Raw genomic sequence first — 22511 nt, forward strand, 5'->3', positions numbered from 1 at the left:
ACTCTTTCCCTCTGTCCATTTCTATCTACTGATTTTTCTCCAGGACTGAATCCTTGGCTTCCAGGCACGGAGCTGCCAGCTCTGTCAGCAGTCACTTCTCCTCAACAGTTTCTCCTGAGTGGAGTCTCCTCATTTGCAATGATTTAAATTCTACTGCAGGATTTTTATTTTTGTTACTGTCCCATTCAAAGGAAAGGCTAAATCATCTTGACAGAGATCTGGAACTTTCTAGGCATCCATATTCATCAGGAATTCAAAATCCTGAAATAACCCATACCTCTGGGTTATTTCTTTTTAAAGAAAAAACCCTCAAACTACCTATGTGATTTCCCTGGGAGAAGTCTACTTTTATTGAAGATGACAGAAACATATTTGAAAGGTTATATTATGTGGTTATACCTTTTTTCTTAAATGACAATATCTGTACAGCCAGGTTATTTGCAATAGTAACAAATGAACTCAGCAGTACAGTGGAGGAAGTTCCAACTATCTCAAAAGATCTAACAGTACCTTCAAATAGTAGTAGTTCCTCTCTGCCTTCATTCCAAGTTACAAAGCAGAACAACTTGAACAGTCCAACCTGCTTGCAATTTCCAAGTAAAAAATAATTTTCCCTCTCCTATTACTACCGTAGTGTATACTGTTCTGCAAGTCATAATAGCATGCAACTGGTCCAAAATTCTAAAATCCAAAATTCTAAAAGATCCCTAGAACAAAGCCTCCCCTTACCTGTTTTAATGTCCTCTCCATATCAATTCCTTGACCCCATGGGGCTGCAGGGTTGGCAAGACAATCACCAGCATTTCCTCTCCTTGAAATATCAATTTTCTGTCTTCTAAGATTACGGAAAGTTTCAGCCATCACAAGTACTCCATCATATGTCAATGCAGATGTGTACTAAATAGACAGACAAACACAGCCCTTCAGAGTTGACAAAAAATAATCTGCTGTTTCAAGATAATTCTAGTTTGATTCATTATGCAGCCGTTTCTATACCTGCATTTAGAAAACAGCTTTCCTCAAAATCAAAAGCAATTTTGTCTAAGGGACAAATGTAGGACATTCCAGTAGGTACAGCTTTAAAATTGTATTTCCTAAAGGTAGAAAAATCTGCATCTTAAGAATTAATTAAAAAGAAAAAAAATTAAACTTGAAATATTCAAGTCATTTTCCTTTTTTTTTTCCACTTGTCTTACACAATAGGGAATAACCCCATCCACCCAACTTACTCAAAAAAAAAAAAAAAAGGAAACAGCAACTCGCTGAGAAAAAAAACAAAAACCTGCAAAAATACGCAGGCATTCAGGCTACTGGAACTTTTAGGAGTGATCAAGAGTAGATTCCTCCTATTGGAAAACCTGTGTTGGATCTCTGCCTGATAGGTACCCTGAGCAGTCTGTGTTTCTACACTAACTACAGCAACTGCTCTAGGCAGATAACATGCCAAACGAAACATTTAAAACAAGTCTTGGGCAGATGTTAGCCTGGAGCCACATAAACAAAGGGGTGCTTTCTCAGTATGGTCCTCTGATAAAAACGATGCATCAGGAAATGTTGTTCACATGCTCAGGGCTGCTACTGATATGCATGCTAACTTCCAAAATTCAAATCTAATTTCCTTCCTTTCCTTTGTCTTGCAGATTATAAGGTCTTTGAGACATGATTTATCTTTATAGCTTCAAATTTTGGTTATCCTGAGATGAATTATGTGTGATTCCAATTAATCATGCTGACTTCTCAGAAGCAGACAAAATAATCCTGCTTTTGTCACAAAGTGTCCTATAGGTAGAATTTTTTCTGTCACCAGTAACTGGGGAGTCTTCATTCCAAGCCCTTGGTTTTGGTTTGTTTCTTTTTGTTTTTTGGGGTTTTTTTTAACATAAATTTTTGGAGTGTCACTGAATTCTGTAGCTATGTCTTGTAATAGCCATGTTGATGCTCTCTCTAGACTTCACCAAACTACCAATGTCCCAGCCAAGGGAGGGCTGGTTGCTTATCTCTGCATAGTGCCCAGCACAAAGGGGCCCATTTTCAAGCATGTCTGGCACGCATTAGTGCATATAATAACAGAACAACTTTGTTGAAGTAATATTTACAGCTCTGCTGTGATTTGCCTGCCAGGAAAATCATATGTCAAAAAAATATTTTTTATCACTCTGTGAAGGATTTGGATAGAGGAACTCTGGGATGAGATTTAACTTTAAAATCATGCCTTCTTATGATTTCCACATGAGGATTTGAGGTGGAAAATTTCCAGAGGAAACCCCATGTGAAAATTTAAAGGTAGCAAACTTACAGTTAAAGTAATATCTCATCCAGAAGAATTCATCTGTCAGGAAAGATCTGCACTCCAAAGAAACCTAGATAATTAGACTAATTAATGTAAATTTTATTGAAATTAAGTTGTCAGTTAAGCATTTGACCTTTATTTGCTGTCGGTAATGGGGTGAAGTTGGAGAATAAATGACAACAGACATTTAAGTACATCAGCAAAATGTGTTGCAGTTTTCATTTCCACCATATAAATGTAAGGATAGGCATGATTAATGGCCAGTAATAGTAAGATCAAATGCCTTCTCCTCTGCCTAAATATTAAAGTCTTCATTCATGTAATCAACAATGCTAATAAGAAATTAGAACACTGGAGTGATATCTTTGGTAGTGCTTCAGATCGGGGAGTACCTTTGGTGGGGTCTCAGATCCTGGGTATTCTCTCTGGTCCAGTTTCTTCCAGCGCTGCATCAGCTTAGTTACCATTGGGGTACTGAAATCCACTAGCTGAAATCCAGTCACATTGGCTCCCCCATGCATAAATCTCTCCAGAGAAATATCTTTGAATCCCTAGAAAATCAATTTAAGATTTTGTTTTCCCTCCTACGCCACTGTGGGTCCAATCTGTTCTAGGTCAGCATGGCAGCATAAAGAATGCACAACAGCAGGATTCCATTAGAAGGCAAAATTTTAAACCAGGAAATAATGTTGAACCTTCATTCATAACTTCCATTTGTGTAATAAAGAAAAAAAAGCCAAGAAATAGATTTGCCACATTATTGCTAGGGTGGTCTTGACAGCTAAGCAACACATTGTTGGGAATAGCAGACAGTTTTTGAAGAAGTGCCTTTGGCAAATAAACTGAAAAATGTGTGCAGAATATTAAAGGCTTAATCCAATTTCCATTAAAGTTGTCAGACTGGAATAAGCACTGTACTAATGCTTTAAAAAATGCATCCCTTTTTTTTTTTTTTGCATGTTAAAAAATGAACAACCCTACTCTGTAAATACATTTACTCCAGTCTTCCTTGTTTAGACTGAAAATGAGATAATATATTAGACATTAGAAGGCAGAGACAGCACATGAGGATCTCATTGTTAGTGCAAGGAGAACAACATCAAAATAACACTTCTGTTAAAAAGGATTGTGGTAGCTCTTAGATCTGTTATATATTGAAAACCTAGAGTGAATCCCAGCACTGAAAGAGAAGATAAAGCACATACATCTCCTGACCTATTGGTTTCTCTGGCTAATCTGTTCAGCACAATTCTTTACTAGATTTTGCCTTTAGAGACAGAACTGAACTTCAACAAACTGCGTAACACAAACTGTTAAAGCACTAAGAAGCAAGCATAAATCTTTCTCCTTTCCTGGCTGCTATGTCTAAGGTTAGCTCAGAAGCATCTTATTTTAATTTTCCTAAATTCCTCTGATTGATACTTATCAGTGAAAATACAAGTGAAAATCTAGAAATATTTAGGAAAAAAAATTGTGGGGTACTGGGGCAAGGGCCCAATATCCCAGGGGAAAAGCACTTGTTAAGGACAGAGATTTGATTCATGTCCTAAGGGTTACTGACAGTAGCTATAAAAGGTGACGCATCAGGACGTTGTATTATCCACATAATTGAACAGACAGTAGATAACAAAGTGTGCCCCTGCTGAAGTAGATCAGATGTGCCTGTCTCCACTGCATACCTCACTAGCAGATTACTGCAACATCCAGTTACTTGTTTACAGCAACTATTTTACATGAGAAAAATTACTAGGGGAACTATAAAATTGTAATGCCGAAAGATCTAATTTATAAGACTTAAGAGTACAGATGTCTCATTTGCAACACCTGAGGCTTTAAATATAATCTGAAGTGGTACTAAGTGAAGGTTCAAGTGCAGCAAAGCACAATAAAATATTTCACGTCAACTAAAATTCCTTGAGGGTGAGTAGAAAGCAAACAGTTTAAAGCATGCATTATACTCTGTCCTACATTCACTGTGCTTTGCCAGGCAGGTATTTTGGCTTAAAGAATGAGTCATTTAAATAATAAAATACTGCATTTGGTCTTTCTTTGCCCTCTTCTGAACATTAGCTGTGTGAATGTCCAGTTTAGCCTTAAAGTAAAAGTACTGAAGTAGTAATTTAACTGGAAATAGCTGATCTTACTGGAAAATACATGTTCCCCGGGGAATGTATAAAAGTTATCTCTAGAGTTCTTGTGTTAGTAATAATAAAAAGATAAGTCAAAAATCATTATAGTTCTAGTTTAATTCAGCTCCAAGATACATGTATCAGTTCTTTCTCCTACCTTGATTTTGATAAAATTTAGGAGTATTACTTACTATATTACTGTGCCCTTCATATCTAGATAGCTGCAATAAGAAACCCAAGTTCTTTTACACATCATAAAGAATGTATTATGTACAAGCACATATTAGAGACAAATGGGAAATGCTGTGTGAAGTGCTATAACTTCAAAGTAAAACTGAGTGTTTCACTTACCGAGTAGGGGTATAATTCTAGAAAAGTATCTTACCAGGTTGGCAACAATATAATGGTATCCTTTAACATGCTTTCCCACGCTCACAATCTGTGGGAGAGAAATAAGACAAAAACAGGAAAAACAATGTCATACTGTTTTCTCTATAAAGGTGCTTTCATAGAAAGCTAGATATAAACTGAAAAATATAGCACTGGTAATATTAGGCTGGGAGTCTTTTTGCAATAATGCAACTATAACTTTCCAGGGGCTTAATAATGGGAAAAAGCTAAAATTACAGTGAGTAAAGTAATGAACTGGTAATCTGAGTGCCTTCTTATTGAAAATGTTACTGTAGTATATACTATTTTACCAAATAGAGCAATTATCTATGGAATACAAACTCAAAAGGAGGAGATGTCACACTAGATAGAAAGCCTACCCCCTGATTTACTTTTTTATTTAAAATAAGTGCAGAATTGATGAATGAAAGTGGGGGCTCTGATAAGAGACTGAGCGATCTGAGCTGCAGCCTATAAAAAGGATTCTGAATTTGCCATCTCTTCAGAACAATGAGAGGTTCCATTGTTTAATATTATTAATTTTCTCATGTTTGTGAATACTTTGTTAAATAAATGGTTTTCTTCCACTTCTTTTGAAAGAGGTTTATGTTTCCAAAGAGGAGGGGGAGGGGCTGCTTGAATTTGCTTTCTAGAGGGATCCCATTGGAGACTTCCTTCCTAAATTTGCCTGAAACCAGGACAATAGTCTACAATTAAAGTGCTTGTATTTAAAAACCAAAACATAAGCCTAAAAAATCACAAAAGACACTAGACACCCAAGACATGACCAGACTGTTACCCTTGGTATAAATGAATTTTAGACTTAATAAAACTCCCAAATCAGTGATTTATTACCACTGCTGACATTTTATTGGGCGCGGTAGAGATGGAGAAGTCACAACTTTGCCTATTACAAGCTCAACACATGTGAGGAGGATACTCTCAAGTAATGAATTTTCCCATATAATAAAAATTTTCAAGTCCTGGCTTGAAACTGGCTTCAAAAGAATTATGATCCCTGATTCCAATCAGGGTTATGATCTGTGATCCCAGTAAAGCTTATACATCTGTACTCATTCAGCAGTGCATGGAAATACAGTATTTGCCTCCTCATTACAGGGAAACTGATATAGGGTAAAAAAATTACATTTTAAAATAAATACCACATCACAACCTGAGAGTTATTAAGTGGACTGACATAATAAAAAAATCATAGAATGGTTTGAATTGGAAAAGACCTTACAGATCATCTAGTTCCAACATCTCCCAATTCTTTCTCCTCGGATCTGTTCTTAATCTATTCACCCTTATCTTGGGCAAATCTCCTCTTGAGATTTATTTCTGTGCTTGTTCCTAGGAAATGCATGCAGATACTACTTCAGAATTCTTGGATTTGATGTGAATAATACATAACATTTTGGAAAAACCTGAAATTTGATGTTTTCATTGTATTCTCTCAAAATTGTTTCTTTGGGTGAGTGACACAAGTACACAGTTATGTATCACAGAGTTGCCTTAACTTCCCTTACAGTCAGTGGAAAGAGCAGTCAATTTGAGGAAATGATTCAGCTTATTCTAAAGCACACGTGTGAAACTAATTAGACAGCTTGTGCCCTGAAAGTGTGTATTTTTCTGCATTGACTAGAAACAGTTGATGGGGATTAACTCTGATGCAGACACCTACATTTTATTTCCCTAATGTTAACTGAGATGAATTTCACCCTAAAAATGTTGATTATGTTGCCAGAAAAGAAAAGTGATGGCTTCTATTTTCAACCAAGATTGGGTACAATTCTGACTTTGAATTTGGAAAGTGTTACAGCTATTGATCACACAGACTTTGAAAACTGGGAAGTGGTTATAGTCCTGGGAAAAAGTGCCTGTTTAGTGAAATAGTTTTCTGTGAACATGTCATAGTTTTGAATATCCAAACTAGACATGCTGTCACCTTTCTTTCTCAAATACTCAAAGATGCAGAGTACGATCTACAAACCAAGATATGAATTCTTGCTACCTGAACCACCCCCTTTTACTTCCCTGCATTTCTGCCCTGAGGGACATTGAGGCAATGAACTCAAGTGGAGCTTGACGGCTATTCAGTCTGGAATGTGAAGTCTCTCACTTTCCTTCTCTGTGCCTTAACTGGTTAAGAGTTGCTAAAGTTTTGAGATGAGACCTCAACATTCCATTAATGTAAGAGTAGATATTACCCAGAAACCAAAACAGGCCTGAGATTTTGTCAGATGACAGAGTGTTCCAGAAAGCCTTTGCTACAGAAGTTCATTAAATCTGGTGGTACTTAAAAAACCCAGGTGCTTCCTTGTGCATGTGTCAATTCAGACCAACAGGCCAAGTTCAATCACAGCCCAGAGGGAAGGCAAAGTGGCATTGTCTAACATCTACATTAGCAAATAGGACAGCTGGTGGGATAAGATTGTGAGCAAGTGTTGGTGCTAAGGAGCTGGCATCCCTTGCATAAATTTCAGGGATTTACAATGGACTCCATCTAACCTGGTCACCAGACTGAACTCACACTACACTTCAGGGCACATCTTGTTTAGCATCATCCAAATAAAAACCAGTTCATGTATTTTGAGTCCAAGTCCATCACCTTAATGTGAAACTCAGGAACCAGAATGACTGCAAAAAAAAGCATGTTCCAGCTGAGATATTTTGTGTTCCTGTGGGCTGCACTTTCTTAGAGAGACCCTGATCATCTGTGAAGCAGGTGACAGATTCATGCAGCACATGGCTGAGCAGTCAGAACTCCTTACTTTCAAAAGCAAGGTCCTGGAAGAGAGGGCAGTGCTGCCACAGGGACCATTGGTGGCTCTGTCAGGGAGCTTCACACAGCTTTCACACTGTGGCCAGCTGTGAAACCTAGCAGGGCTGAGGCATCGGAGCTGGGCTGTGCCTGTCACACAAGCAGTGGAACACCAGGAAACTGCAGATACAGTAGGTCAGGGTCATGGTAGGTCAGGAGGAACCCTCTGCACGTGTAACTGTGCTCTTCCCTGCTTCAGGATGCTCTGATTTACAGTTGTCCCAGTGCCAGCAATCCAGCAAGTATTTACACATTATGGACAATAATACTTATGGGCTATGCAGTACTTCCTCACCTACACATTCTAAACATTTGGTTTCACTCTGTACTCCCACTCTGGCTTCTTAAACACCACACAAACATAGTGCACCTAGCTTTTGTCACAGTGGGAGTTTAGGGTGACCTCAGTTTGCTCAGGGAGATTTTAGGAAGAAACTGCTGGGAAGGGTAAACCTTGCTTCTTTGGGAAAGGCTGAGAGCAGCTGTAAGCAGGATGCTGCAGTGGCTTTTGCATATTGATTTTCAGGTTTTTAGTTCAATGACCAAGGTGACTAGTTACTAGAATTGGAGCTTTTTTTATACTTTTATTTGTAAAATTGAAGAAATTATTAAATAATCATCAGTGTTAAGAAGAATGAGTAAGAAAATATAGTCTGCTTCCCAAATTGCTATTAACAGGGAAGACAAGAGTCATTCCATATATTACCATGTAGTCACACTACTGGTGAATATCTCACTTCTGTAAATGAAACAGGACAGAATAAAAAATAGTGAGATATTAAGGCCATTAGGCTATCAAGTTTATTTCAGAATCTAACACAATTTTGTTTGGTTATTTTTCCCCCCCAAATATTTACTGTTTATGTAAGTGTCTGCAGAAAGGTGAACTTCAAAAAAACCCTAATCAGCATTAGGATCTAATCACATTATATAATGCATATACATATAAGAAACTAAACAGAACAGTTCATTGTGAGAATTTTTAGTTGCTGATCTACTATAACACAATTATGAAAATGCCTTATTCTGATTTCAGAATGCCAGTGGTAATCAAAAGTAACTAGAATTACATTGACTTTAAAGTTTGATAAAAGCAGGGCCAGTGAGATCCAACACGGGCTCTTGACACAACTCTGTGACTTTATGATACAATACTGTTCTTTCAATTTAGCTGAACAATGGCCTGGTCTAGGAAATACAGAAACTGTTCCACTCTTGGAAAGAAGGGCTACCAGTGTCTGCTTTGATCATTTTCTTTTTTTTTTTTTTTCCTGTGTGTGGCAAGGTCACTGACTTTGATAAAACCATTTGCAAACTTGCATCAGCATCTGAACAGAGAATCTGGCCCCAGGTCATCTTCTGTTCTCTACTACTGTGAAATGGATATTGCACATAACTCATTTTAAAATAATGCTTAGCTTCTGTAGCATGAAATGTCCCTCGTTATGATTTACAGAAGATGGAGGTCAGTACAGCTGGAGTGAAAAGGACTTATTTTCAGTTAAATCTCTTCAAAGGGAGACAGCTGTGCATTACCAATCGGACTTTAACAAAGGTTTTCCTCTTTGGTATTGTGTCACAATACACTGCCTTAAGAAAAAGAACACCTGCAATAAAATGAAGGCTGTCTAATGCAATAAAAAAAGAGTGGAGACTTGTTAAAGGCAGAAGATTGAGACCTGACCTGAAATATTGCAGCAGAAATGGTGATGATATAAACCACAACTGAAGTGGGATTTTACACAATATTTCAACCTACGATAAATCTTCCATAAAGCCATAAAAACAGCAATTGAGAAACAAGCCTAATTTTAACAACTAGTGCCCAGAAAAGGGCATTCTTATTGAAGAAAAGGTGGACAGCCATTAGAGAGGATGCTAAAAAGGCAGAAAACAAAGCAGATGTGCCTCTGTTTCTCTTGTGAAGGCAGGTGCTAAGCTGGAACAGGGCTGTGCACGCCTGCCCCTCTCATGGCTGGGCAGAAAACTATGCTTCCCACACAGACCCCATGCTTATCAGCAGCTGGCAAAGCAGAAAGCCCTGCTCAGTGCAGGAAGCTACAGAGGAAGAAGACCTGGAGAGGTGGCTCAAAAGTCATTAACCAGTGCCCTGCGCATAGCTATTTGCTTCCTTCTGCTGCTGAAGTTGTGCCTACTCCTATCCTAAATAGGATGCAGAGACTTGCAAGGAAAAAGGAATTGAGGAAAGAGATGAAGGGTGTAAGAAGGTCACATCACAAATCCTTTAAATCATTCATATTCATCATTTGTCTCCTAATGCCTATTTGCTCTTTCAGTGACTGAAATAACATATTTCTCATGTCCAAACCTCATCAGCTGTGTGCTGTAGTAACAAAATGCATTCTTATTACTGTGCAGTGTGGGACTGTGTGCAAAATCCCAGCTGCTTCACAGAGAGGAGCCTGTGCAGAGCTCCTCCTGGCTCTGCAGGGTGAGGAAACTGCTGGTGGCAGTGCTGGCGGCTGGCTCCTTCAAGGAGAACTATCAGTTTGCATTGACATGTCAGTGTTGCTTAGAAGCAACTCCATAGACCTCTAGGGAAAGAAAAAAAAAAGGCATGGAGAATAAAGAATGAAGAAGAAAAGGCACTTTATGAATCTTCCATTCCCTCTGGGACAGAGATATGCAGAGAGCTGCTACTACATCCCTGAAGTGCTATGAAGTCCAACAATGCTGCTACTAGCCCATACTACTGTGTGCAGTGCACATGCCAAATTTTTTGGCTAATGATTTGCTCCTGTGGTTCTGTGAGAGCACAACTAAACCTGCATTTCATTAATGCAAATCTAATAGATGTTGGGGAAAAATACAGACAGTCCATGCTGTTTTTCAAACAAGAGATAAAGAAATCTACATTATGCCACTAAACTACATGTAAAAGCCATGCTGTCTCTTGATAAATACTGATCTGTGTTGTGGTAGTGATCCTTTGTGCCAACACATCTCCATGCTCATGAAAAACAGGGAAGCAGGAATGTTGGAGCTAGTACTCTGTGTAACTCATGTGTCTGGGTAATTTTTGCCTTCCTGTATTATGCTGCAATTTATTGCAAAGTATCATGTTTTAATTTATTATTAACTTAAATTAATTGCAGAAGTGACAAGTGCTATCTTCAGTTAGTAGACACACTGGAAACTAAGACGAGAAAAAAAATGTTTTTAAAACCAGCCAAATTGACAACTCCATCAATTTAGAGAAATTCCGCAGTCAAACATTACTTTTTCAAGTTTAGCACTCCTGAGACAAATTGAGAGGAGATGGAGAAGGAGGGGAATATCTTGGCTTCTGTACTTTTCTCCACACATACATTTATTTGCTTTCATTTTGACCGTAATACTACTACTACTACTACTATTACTACTGCTGCTATTACTAGTCCTACTAATTATTCTACTACTACTTCTATTACTAATTCTTGCTGTGACAATCTGCTCCATTTTACCTATCAGAGAGATTTGGTTTCCAGTGCAAACACATAACATGATATTTCTCAGCAACATATCTCAAGGCTCTCTAAGGCTGAGGAATCAGTGGTGTCAAGCAACACGCTGAACAACTGATTTAGTTAGACAGCTGTGAACAGCATTCCAGACACTGGGCAGCTACTTCCTTATTTTGCTTGTTAATAACAATTGTTGGCTATTATTAATTAGAGTTTATTGGCTTGCAGTTTTTACAAGACTAATGATACTAGTACTTTGTGGCAATTTTACATCCATGTGTAAATTTTAATACTACACAGGGCAATGGTAATTCTTTTTACTATTATGTATCAGTTCAGCTGTGTACACTGAAGCATTAAATCTGTGGCAGATGCTCCATAACAGTTTTCACCTCTGTGTTTAAAGACAAATAAGCCCTGGATGAGCAATGAGGCTTGATCTTGATGATACAAAACACTGACAGAGCTGAGAAAAGTGCTCATCTACTGGGAAACATCCTATTTAATTCTTATGGTCTGGGGAGAACAGGATGAAGGAAAAAACTGTCTGGAATCAGCCTGTTTGGTACACCAGGAGCTAGACTGATGATCTCTGACAGCAAAACTGATTCACTTTGCAAAAATCAGAAGAAAATGCTGTTCACAGTGGACACTGGAAGGCTCTGAACACAAAGAATGCTGAGGTTTCAACTTTGTCAGATGGAGACAGTGGGAGAGGACGGAGCTGCTACAGATGGAAGAAGAAAGGAAATCCATTGCCATTCATGCAGAAAGGAAAAACATGTCTTTTCTGAATATAGTCCCCATCATGTGGATGTGTTTATGGACATATCTGTTTATATAAATATAGAAACAAACACTGACACGTTACTGCATATGAAAAGCCCTAGAAAACAGAAATGAGGAATAGCAATATTCTCTTTCAGAAAGAAGTAAACATAAAGGTAGGTAAATGCAATTACAGTTAGCTTGTGTTTTCAGCTTGCTTTGCTGAATTTTGCATGAAGACACAATTATGGAGACACAATTAAATTGAATTTCTGGTAAAAATCTGAGAGGGCTATCAGAAACAAGGAAGAAGAAGCAGACTACTCAGTAGCAGAGAATGAGGAAACAAAATGCTGGAGAGGCCTCTGTTTATTGAAGGACTTTTTTAGATGCAGTCACACAATATAGCACAGAGGTTGATCCGATCACCCCGATATCCCTTATGGCTGTTTCTCATGCAAGCACATTACGGGTTTGCAAGGTTCAGTACAAGATGACACACAGTTCACTCACTTATAAGGTATTTCTACACCAAGAGATGTCTATAGGTGTGTCAAAAGAGTACTGTGAATCAAAGGAGCTCATCTGTGTACGTCTGTGCCTTATTTCATGGCCTTACTCTCAGCCTGACTCACGAAGCACAGCAGGACAGGCTGGGTACACACTGGAGAGGAAGAGGCCTTGCCAGAAGGCTCCTGGGCTTCTGGTTTGAGTTTCCCATGGGCCACTCATGCACCCTCATGGCAGACAACGCCAACAGCCTCTTGAACTGCAGTGTCATCATGGCAATGATCTTGCCCCTGGGCTCAGCCCTGCTGAGGCGCATCGGCAATGGTGTGCCCACTGCTGGGCCTCCAGCACAAAAGAGACATGCACACACTGGAACAGTCCAGAGAAACACCAAAAGGTATTGAAGCTTCTGTCATATGAGGAGAAGCTGAGAGAGTTGTGACTGGAGCAGCCTGGAGAACAAATACCTCAGGCAGATCTTCGCAATTATTTATAAATACCCAATGGGATGGTGTAGGGAAGACAGTCCCTGACTCTCCCTTGAGGTGTACAACGATGGGATGACAGGCAAGGGACATGGGTTTCAACACAAGAAATTCCAGCCAGACATGAGGAATTTTATTTTTTTTCTATGAGGTAGTCAAGTAGTGAAACAGGAAATAAGAGTGTTATGGGATCTCCATCCTTGGATGCATTCAAAATTAAGCCAAATGGGTAACCTGATCTAAGGTTGCCCCCTTGGGCACCAGGAGTGATCTTCAGAGGTGACCTTCAATCCCAATTATTCTCTTAGTTTGTGAAACAGAACTGCTCATGTCAGTATTTCACAGTCTGAATTTCAAGACCAGCTCCAAAATGTGTATGAAAACAAATACCACCAATTTAAGAGTCAAGTTTTTTTTTTATTTTTTCCTTCTGGAATCTTATTTTCTCTGCAATGCTTAATATGGAATGACAACAAGAATTTTGTCAGAAAAAAGGACAGGTGAACCAAACTGTTAACTTCCAATTTCAGTACTTCATACTTTTGAAATCTTCCTTATATCGTTTTACATGTCTTTTTGGTATAGATTAACAGCAACAAGAAAAAAATATTGAAAGAGCAGAAGAAAAGGGCTAAAATATTTACAGTTAATAACATTATTCCTCATGACCTGAATGACACCTAGCTTACACTTTTCAGTGTAACTATCAAATCTGTTTGGAGAACTGACTGCATTGTATACCTGAACACATTTCTGACTACTGAACAAAGTATAAGAAATAGCTGTGATATCAGCTGTGGCTGAGCAAATGACAGTTTGCCTCTCCAGTAATAAGGGTTATTAGTCTCTGAAGAAGTAAAAGAACAAATACAGTGGTTGAACAAATAAAATATGTTTTCATTGAAATCTTAAAAATTATTTTCTGTGATAGTCTTCAAATCTGACCGCATTGTTTTATCACACTTCAGCATTGCTTGCAAAACAGCAAACAAAGAAATAATGGAAGAAATCTACAATGTGTATTTACTGAAGGTAAAGTATCTCAACTAATTAAATGCACATACAACATAGGAGAGAGCACCACGGCATTTCCTTAAATGTGTGGTTTTAGCTACATATTTTCTGTCATCATTCCTAAGGAAATCACTTTTCTGCCACTGAGCTGTCTCTGGGTCTGTTTATCAATTTCCAAGTAAAATATTTTTTAACACATGTGGTAATTTCAGCTATATTTGAAAGGAAGACAATATCTCTAAGACACATGTAAGGCATTAAGTCTGTACAGTTCTTATTAATCCTGGCTGCTGGGTGGAGAACAGAGACCCATCTATTTTAGCCACCAAAAGGACAGGAAGCACCTGTCTGACACTACAGCTCCTGTCTGACAGCTACCAGTCAGCACATGGGTACTGACACCTTCCACCCATTCCTTGATTAGCCATGGCAATTGCCTTTTCTTTCTTGCTCAGTAAGTACATATTTGGGAAAAAAAATTTTTATGGTGCTTGTGGAAGAGGTAGACTAAGAGAAAAACAAAGTACATAAAAACCAGAGGGAGATCGCTTGTTTTAGTACTTCTGAACACCATTTCCACCTGCTATATTTAGTTTCTGTATTGTTTCAGATTTGACTTGTACAAATTAAGTGATAAATAAATATTAATACAAATAAAATTCTGTGGGAAAAAAATTAAAAAGAATGATTTTGTTAGACTGGGATGCCTGAATTGGGGTTTCCTAACCTCAGCTTAAATAGATGTGTGGTATTAGTTTTGTTTGAGCTTTCTCAGTAATAAATAAACCCACATTGCTTTTGTTAGCATATTTATTTTGAAGCCTGGATTCGGCATTTCAGATAGAAATTCAGTAAATACATGTAAGTTTAAAGTAATAATTTTCTAATTTTAGTAGAAATACCCTTCAGCCCTAGGCTGACTTGACTTCTGATTTTCACCAAATGAGCAAAAATGCAAACAGATACACTCTTTTTATAAGGCAGGAAGAAAAATAAAATGAAAAGAAGGGCTAAGAAAAGAAGGAAAATTCTCAATGAACAGTTGTGTGTTTCTTGCTGTGCTGTATGTGGCAAATGACTCCTCTGGCCTGGGCTGCTCAGATGCTGTACAGCTTGCTGCCAGTGTTAGTGGTTTAGTTGGAAGGAACTGGAAATCATCTTACAATGGGCTTCAAGCATTCATTTCATCTTAAGCAGAAAGTTGTTTGTATTAAATTCATTTTAGAAACACTGCTTGTAAAGAAGAGGCACAGAAGCAAAGAATTTTCCATCCCTTTCACTGACCTTCATCCTTTCATTCAAACAGAATATTTTTGTGCTTTTAAAAGACCACCTGCTGAAAGTGCCATGGAAAAAGGGATGTCAGTAAACAAGGACACAACAGTCCTTGACAGAAAATGAATCACTAGAAATGCATTCTGCTATATAAGCTATAGCTGTTACATAAAACTGTGGAGATACCATTTTATCTTTTTGTGCCTTTGTTTTAGCTCCATTTCTCTGTCTTGACCCAGTAATCTGTAAAGGTAATGGTAAAAAGACCCTTAATTTCATGTCCGTAGGAAAATGGGGCTTTGCCTCTGTTTCTTGTCACTTATGCAACACAAATAAAGGACTATCCTGGTTTATGTTTTGAATTAAAAATTTGTTGCACTTTTTTTTTTTTTTATGGCTGTGTATGAACAGATGAAACAAAGGACTAGGTAAATTAACTGGGAATCAGATTTAGTGACATCACTTACAAGGTTCTAGAACACATTCTGTTAAGCATAAGAAATTTTCTATAACCATTAAGTACAGATGTGCTTTCTCCAAAATGGAAACACACTTTCTGAAAGCTATGTGGAAAGCTGACATGGAATAGATCTTTGTAAGATCACAGAATCCTAGAATGGTTGGAATTGGAAGGGACCTTAAAGATTACTGAGTTCCAACCCCCCTGCTCCCTACTTTCCATCTTATTTTACTGCTGTGGGTGCTCCTGCTCAGCAACGAAACACACCAGTCTGAGGTTATTCCTGCAGGTGAGCAGCAGTGGTCGTGTCAAGCACTGAATTCCCTCGTGCTACAGACTGTGGGTCTGCCCCAAGCACCAGCCCTGCCAAGGCTGCCCTGAGAGGCCACGGGGAGGGAACAGCCCCGGACTAGACCCACACCACCCCCAGCCACACACCAGGACTACACTGGTCAACAACATGTCTGCAGGCCTGCTTGCCCTTCGCAAAGGCAAACCATGCGCATCACTTAAAGGGGGCAAGTAAACAAAACACTTCTGGCAATAGTCTTGGTGTGGTGTCTCTCAGAGCCCAGGATGCAGGATGGTAAGATCTGCCAGAGGAGTGTAAAGGATGAGTTTCACATCCAGGTAACAAAAAGGTCTTCCTGGTTATGGTTGTTCTAAGCTGTTAAGAAGATAAGGTATTCTTTCACCATCCTGAGAATAAAGGATGAAAAGGATCTAAAATTATCTTGGTAGGCTTATGTTACAGCAGATGATCAAGTGTAGGTGGAGATCTGCTGACTCAGGTTGAAGACACTATCTCTCTTACTGATCACAGAGGCAACAACTCTTTCATGTGTGCAGAAATGGATGTCTTGCTTCAGTGTTATGTTTAAAGCTGACTTTAAGCTGAGCCATGGACACTAACACCAAAACCAAGCAAAATATTCCCAAATACCTCCAAGTCAGTCTTGTGTGGGTGAACAAGACCAAAGAAGACAGCACAGCTTTATTAAGAAACCCATCACAGTCTCAGAATATCCTTCAGTGATAAAATGTGAAACCTTTGCTGAGATGAAGACAAGAGGGAGCAATACAAGCAACTCAGACACAAACCCTTGAGTGCAAGCTGAATCCATCTTCTGGATTTAATGTAATGGCAGCCCTACTATCCCTTTCTAGAATGGAAATCTAAAAATCAAACCCCATTTCTCTGTATTTCACCACAAAAAGCAATACAGACTTGGCCCTGCCCAAAATATCACAGCTACATAAAACCTAAAAGGAAGATCTCATGATAAAAAGAGCATATCCTGGGTTGTGCATGGAGGGAGTCTGGAATTCTGGAATTCAGACACATCACTGGGCTCCAGGAGAGAACTCTTCTGTGAAGACAAGTCCCAGATACAGAGTGTGTGGGGGCACACACAGAGAGGAGAAAATATATGAGAAAGACTAAGGAACTAAGAAATATAGGGACAAAAGGAAATAGGAAATGGTGACAATAAAGTTGTACAAGAAGTGAGGAAACAGCAAGGTGCTGTTTTTGTCTGCTGGCAGGTGAAGATGGCAGCGAGCAGAAAGCATCAGGTCAGCTAAGTGGGCAGCAGGCATGGGCTGGGGAGGAGCACATTAGCTCATTTTGACAACACAGCCAGTGGAAAAGCCTCCAGTCTTCACTGCTTGAGATACACAGTCATGAGAAGTGTGAATGTGTATGTACATGGGCAGTCAGTTGAGAAGAAACCCACAAGCCCACAAGCCAGTTTCCCTCCCTTCATTAGTGCAGATTTAAGGGCAAAGCACTTTGAGTTATGGTCTCATTACTGAGATTTAATTACTTTTCCTAAATGTTCTGCAGAACATTTACTTGTACATTGCAAAGTATTACAGTATAGTCACAACTTAGGCTCTCAATTACAGGAGAACTAGGCAGGAAAGAAGTTGAGTTAATTAGACTCACTGAAGCTTAATCAATTCCTCGGTGTATGCAGGGAAGAACACGCCAACTTTTAGTCCATCTGTGAAGCTGTGAAGTCACCTTACCTGTCTGCTACAGGTTATTAAAGCCCCCAGGCAAAGGGAAAAAGTTGATGGCTGATATTTGAAAATGGCTGTTATTTTGCATTTTCTACAGTGGGCTAATTTATTTTTGCTAATTTCTTCATTTCCATTTTTTGAAAACTAAATGCTTTGTTTCTGAGACTGCTTCTGACTGCCCATCCTCAAGGCAGCATTTGGTCTTTGAGGGCCATATTGGAAGCCCAACCCAGCATCCCAGGCTCATTTGTAGGTCAGCCTGTCTAGGAAGACCAGAACCTTCACAGGGGAGAGTAAAGCTGCAACTCTTATGCACATTTTCTCTAGCCTGGCTCTAATGCCATTCCTGCTTTTACAGTGATGGTACTTTAGAAGGATGGAAAGAATCTCCAGGCATATACATGACTTCCAATTTAATTAGGTCATGCAAATATAGATATGTATATGGTAGATATGTATAGACGGTGACTACTGAGTGAACAAAAAATCTCTAAGCCCACGAGCCAGCTTCTTTCAGTTCAGTAGCATGGATTTAGGGCACAGATTTTACACTTAGGAGCAAATAACATAAGTACAAGTAAAAAAAAAGCTCACTTCCTAGGTAAAATTTATCCCACCCAAAATTAGACAGTAGCCAGATAAATCACTTCCTAAAAGTGATACAAGTATGCTGCATGTAAGTTGTTAACTCCTACCCTCAATTCTCCCTGTGCAGTTAATGAAAAAACTCAATTAGCTTTAAGGCTTGTCCTGTGGAGGTGTGAGACAAACTCACCATGTCTGATTCAGCCTGTTGTGGCCACAAACCCCATTTTTATTTCTTAACATGCTTGCATTAGCTACCGACTTCAGGCATGCAAAATCCAGACCTGTATGAACTGACTATGTAGCTGCCGATTTAGAAGGAAAATAAGTAGCAGCTCCTGGATGAAAATAAAATGTACACGTGAGATCAGTGAGATCCAAACATGTACTCAGTGACTTCATTTTCCTTTGCAACTCAGTGGATAGTCACTATGAACACCTACACAGGATGGTGGGTGTACTTCAAGAGTTGTGGTAACAGAACATACTTTTTCTATATCACATTTGCATGCCATGTAAAAGAAATCAGGTAACATCATGTGCATGCAGAAGTGAGGGAGAAATTGTTTTTCTGAATGTAATTTAGGAGACCCTCACATGGCTGTTCTGTTTTACTACAATGTAGGCTGACCTGGGGGAGGATTTCATTAAAAGCTGTAGAAGGTATATGTTAAAACATTATGGCATTCAGAATAAAGAAAGATATAAGGGCCAAATGAGTATCTGTAGAAATATAGCATTTTCTGTTCTTTTCTTGGCAATAGTCATAGAAAAATTTCCTGTTATATCAGCCACACTATTAATTCTCAGTTTCTCTCTTTACCTCCTGCCAGTGAAAGTAAAATTGATGTATATATAACATTGAGTACTATTTCATGCATTTTTGAGTGATATTTTATGAATTTCTGTATGAAAAATGACATTTCATTTTTCAGTGACTTCAGAGGCAGATGCATCATGAATGGTTTTGCAACAAAATCTTCAAAATTCTCTAACACATTAACCAAGAGAAGGACAGTGGTGGCAGAGAGTCCAGCACCAGCAGATGGCATTCATTCCCTGCAATTCCTGCAGCAGCAACAGTGAACTTGCACCACAGCAATGTAATATGTGAGATCAAAAGAGATGCAGATAGTTAACCGTGATTTTCTTGTCATTTGGCAAATTTTTCTTTTAAAGCATCATTTGTTTTTTCCATTATTTAAGAAACAGTTTACACATAAACACTGCATAGAGAGAGATTTGACACATCAGAGCAGCATGGTTTGATATTCACTCTGCACACTGGTATAGATGTTACCCAGTGGAAGCCAGTCTGTCTGACCCAGTATTTTTTTCCCCAGCAGCATGTTTCCATGGATAACTGATGGAAGAACCTGACCTCTCTTCCCAGTTCAACAGCACTTTTATTCACTGCTCTTTGTGTTCCTAAATACCCTGCTAAGGTGATAAAACTATCAGTTTAAATATCTGAAACAATAATTTTAAAACTTTTTATGGCTAGACATACACAACCTCTGCTATCTGGCAAGCAGAAAGAGTAATGGATTTAAAATAGACATTTTTCCCCCCTCAAACAAAGCAGAGCTTTACCCCCATGAAGGTACAGACTAAGAACACAGTGGCAATTCAACAACACCCTGTTGTTCCAGCAGCCCTCTGACCCTGATGCAGGAGGCATCAGGCAGGGAGGTGCTGGAAGTGGGACCAAATGTGCAGCTGCCCTGACTGCTGGCACCTTTCACCACCAAGGTCCTGAGGGGGAAAGGAGAGGCTCCCTGCCCTGACATGCCAGCTGCTAGGACAAGTACTGTAGATGAAAAGAGAGCAGAACAGGCAAGTGGGCATACAAATATAGGCTGATGAAATAAAAAACAAACAAACAAACAAAAAAACTTAAAAGAATCAATTTCATTTCCATTGACAAACAAAACACAATCTCATCTGGAGTTTCAGTAATGTGTTTACAGCAACATTAAAAGCAGGTGTTACCTGTTCTAAGAGATTCTGAAGCCTCTCTATTTCACAGTCTATTACAAATTTCTTTTCTTGCCTTCGGTCCAGATCTTCTAAAAGCCGCCTGTAGCTGGCATCGTTAAAATTCTCCACACAGATGGCACTGACTTGCCAGCTATTTTGTCCTGCTTTTTCCATAATTGCTTGAAGTATTGAATAACCTAAAAGAGAAGGATACAATACACTAGTAACACAATCATTGCGTTTTTTGAACAGGAATTGTCCTTAATCAATATTATGTCTCTTAACATATGCTCCTGCAGGGAAGGGAATAAGAGAATATTTGAATCCTACCTATGCTACTTGTCATGATCAGCATACAGTATGCAATTAACAAAATTTACAATTGCTGGGGGTGATCAGAATGCTGAGCATTATGGATAATCTTCATATGATTCATACACACAAACTCCTCCACTCAAGCATTCAGCTTCTCAGATTAGTTTTATACAATTTCTGTATCTGGACACAGCAAAGGAAAAATCTGAGCCTCCTCATTCAGCAGAAGTATTTGCATACCACAAAAGCATTCAAATGCTTTGGTTTGGGTTTCTTTTTATAATAACACCACTTAATCCAAGCAGCTTCTAATGCTTCCTAGTGAGAATTCTTTGTTTAATTTAATTATACATATAAATTATATGCCAGTATAGATGTATAAATAGAAATTATATTGAACTATTTCAGAGCTTCCATACAGCTTGAATCAATGTATGCAAAGAGATTAGAGGTCACTGAATGAAGGGCACCAGAGAAGCATTAACTGTTACTACTGGCAGGACTATTGCTCTTTATCTGTACCAGTATTTGATGCCTCCCTGTTGTCCTTGAAGCCATTCACAGATGGGAAAGGCAGTGTCCTGTCAGAGGTCTCCCCCTGAACCTGCAGGGAAGTCTCAGACTGCCCTGGACCACCAGCCCTTCACCTCCTTCCTGCTCTTTTTCCACTGGGGATGAGCAGTAGAGAGGCAGCAGGGGAGATTATGACATGACTCAGGACAGCTTGCAAACCTCATCTTGACTTGCTCAACCAACCCATGAAGCAGGAAGCATGTATTATTCTATTCCTCATCCAGAATAAGCAGGGAATTTTTTAAAGCAATGAAGATTGTACACCACACACCCAGAGTAGATGTTTAAAAAAGACAAAAATAACAGAAGGACAGATATGTTTCTCAATAACACGTTCATAAAAATGACACAATTCAGAAAAGCTCCTCCTGTCTAGAACCACAAGAGGATTGTGGCTTTTAACTCATGAGCTGTCAGAATTTCCCCCACTAGCTTTAAATTAAAGATTTCACCTCTTAAAAATCTTCCTTAGTGATGTGGTCACCCAGTGGGAGCCTCTTTCTCTCTTCAGCAAGAGTGTCCCATGCCTGAGTGCAGTGACCCTCAGGTGTCATTTTATTGCTCTTAAAGATGCCACTGCATGGCAGATTCCCTGTAGAACTATGAGATATCCCAGAGATTTCAAGAAGAATCTTAGTTAGTTACATTTCAGAAAGAGTACTTTTGAGTGTGTGGTTGCTAACCAACTAATTAGGAGACGACCTACAACACAGTGGAAATCTGAATTTGTCAAATAAAACTAGATGACAGTGTTATTAGAATGTGACTTTTTCTGACACATGAGAAACTAATCTTCTTGCAAATCAGGACTAGCTATTTTTCTACTGGCCCCTATAACATGTGCAGTCTTTTAAATATTAACTTAAAATATAAATTTTCTTATCTTTATGACATTATGTACCAGCACTCCAAAATGAACATTTATTGGGTTTTTCCCCCCAATTCAGATGACATTTTAGATAAAAATACTAACATTTATAATAAATCCATAAAATGAAGGACATATTTTTAAAGAAAAATGAGACATTTATTTTATGAAACAGAATTTTATTGCAGGAAATGAATTCAAATACTCAATGTATCAAGTATTAAAACATTTCTGCACTCAGCATATATTTTTAACCCGATGACTGTTATTTTTTTTCAAAGAACCATCAGCTTTCCTGTAAATTGCTGCATAATTATTCTGCTTTTCCTGTTGCTATATTCAATCTCCCTTTTGCCTGTAATTATCTCTGCAAATCATGGAGAGATTCTTTCCCAAGCATTGTATTTCTTGCTTCATTTCCTATTCATTTCCATATATAGACATATATTAAAACCACTCCAATGTTACAGGGGTCCCTACTTCACTTAACACTGTAACTTTGACTTGATCTGTGCTACCAAGGCAGTCAACATTTACTTAATTCAGCTTCCTGACA

General features: G+C 38.6%; 1 protein-coding gene across 6 annotated transcripts in view; it reads right to left on the reverse strand.

Annotated features, from left to right (window-relative positions):
- The window catches only part of GRIA4 (glutamate ionotropic receptor AMPA type subunit 4), a 215848-nt gene that overhangs the window by 70129 nt on the left and 123208 nt on the right, over positions 1-22511 (reverse strand). For all 6 annotated transcript variants that reach the window (XM_058019238.1, XM_058019234.1, XM_058019237.1 and 3 more), the window contains exons 4-7: positions 20212-20396; positions 4805-4858; positions 2683-2841; positions 730-897 (exon numbers count right to left, since the gene is read on the reverse strand). In XM_058019238.1, the coding sequence (XP_057875221.1) occupies positions 730-897; positions 2683-2841; positions 4805-4858; positions 20212-20396 (566 nt within the window). The remainder of the gene's footprint in view (positions 1-729; positions 898-2682; positions 2842-4804; positions 4859-20211; positions 20397-22511) is intronic.

Source organism: Melospiza georgiana, chromosome 2 (assembly GCF_028018845.1).
Source record: "Melospiza georgiana isolate bMelGeo1 chromosome 2, bMelGeo1.pri, whole genome shotgun sequence".
Lineage (NCBI taxonomy): Eukaryota > Metazoa > Chordata > Aves > Passeriformes > Passerellidae > Melospiza > Melospiza georgiana.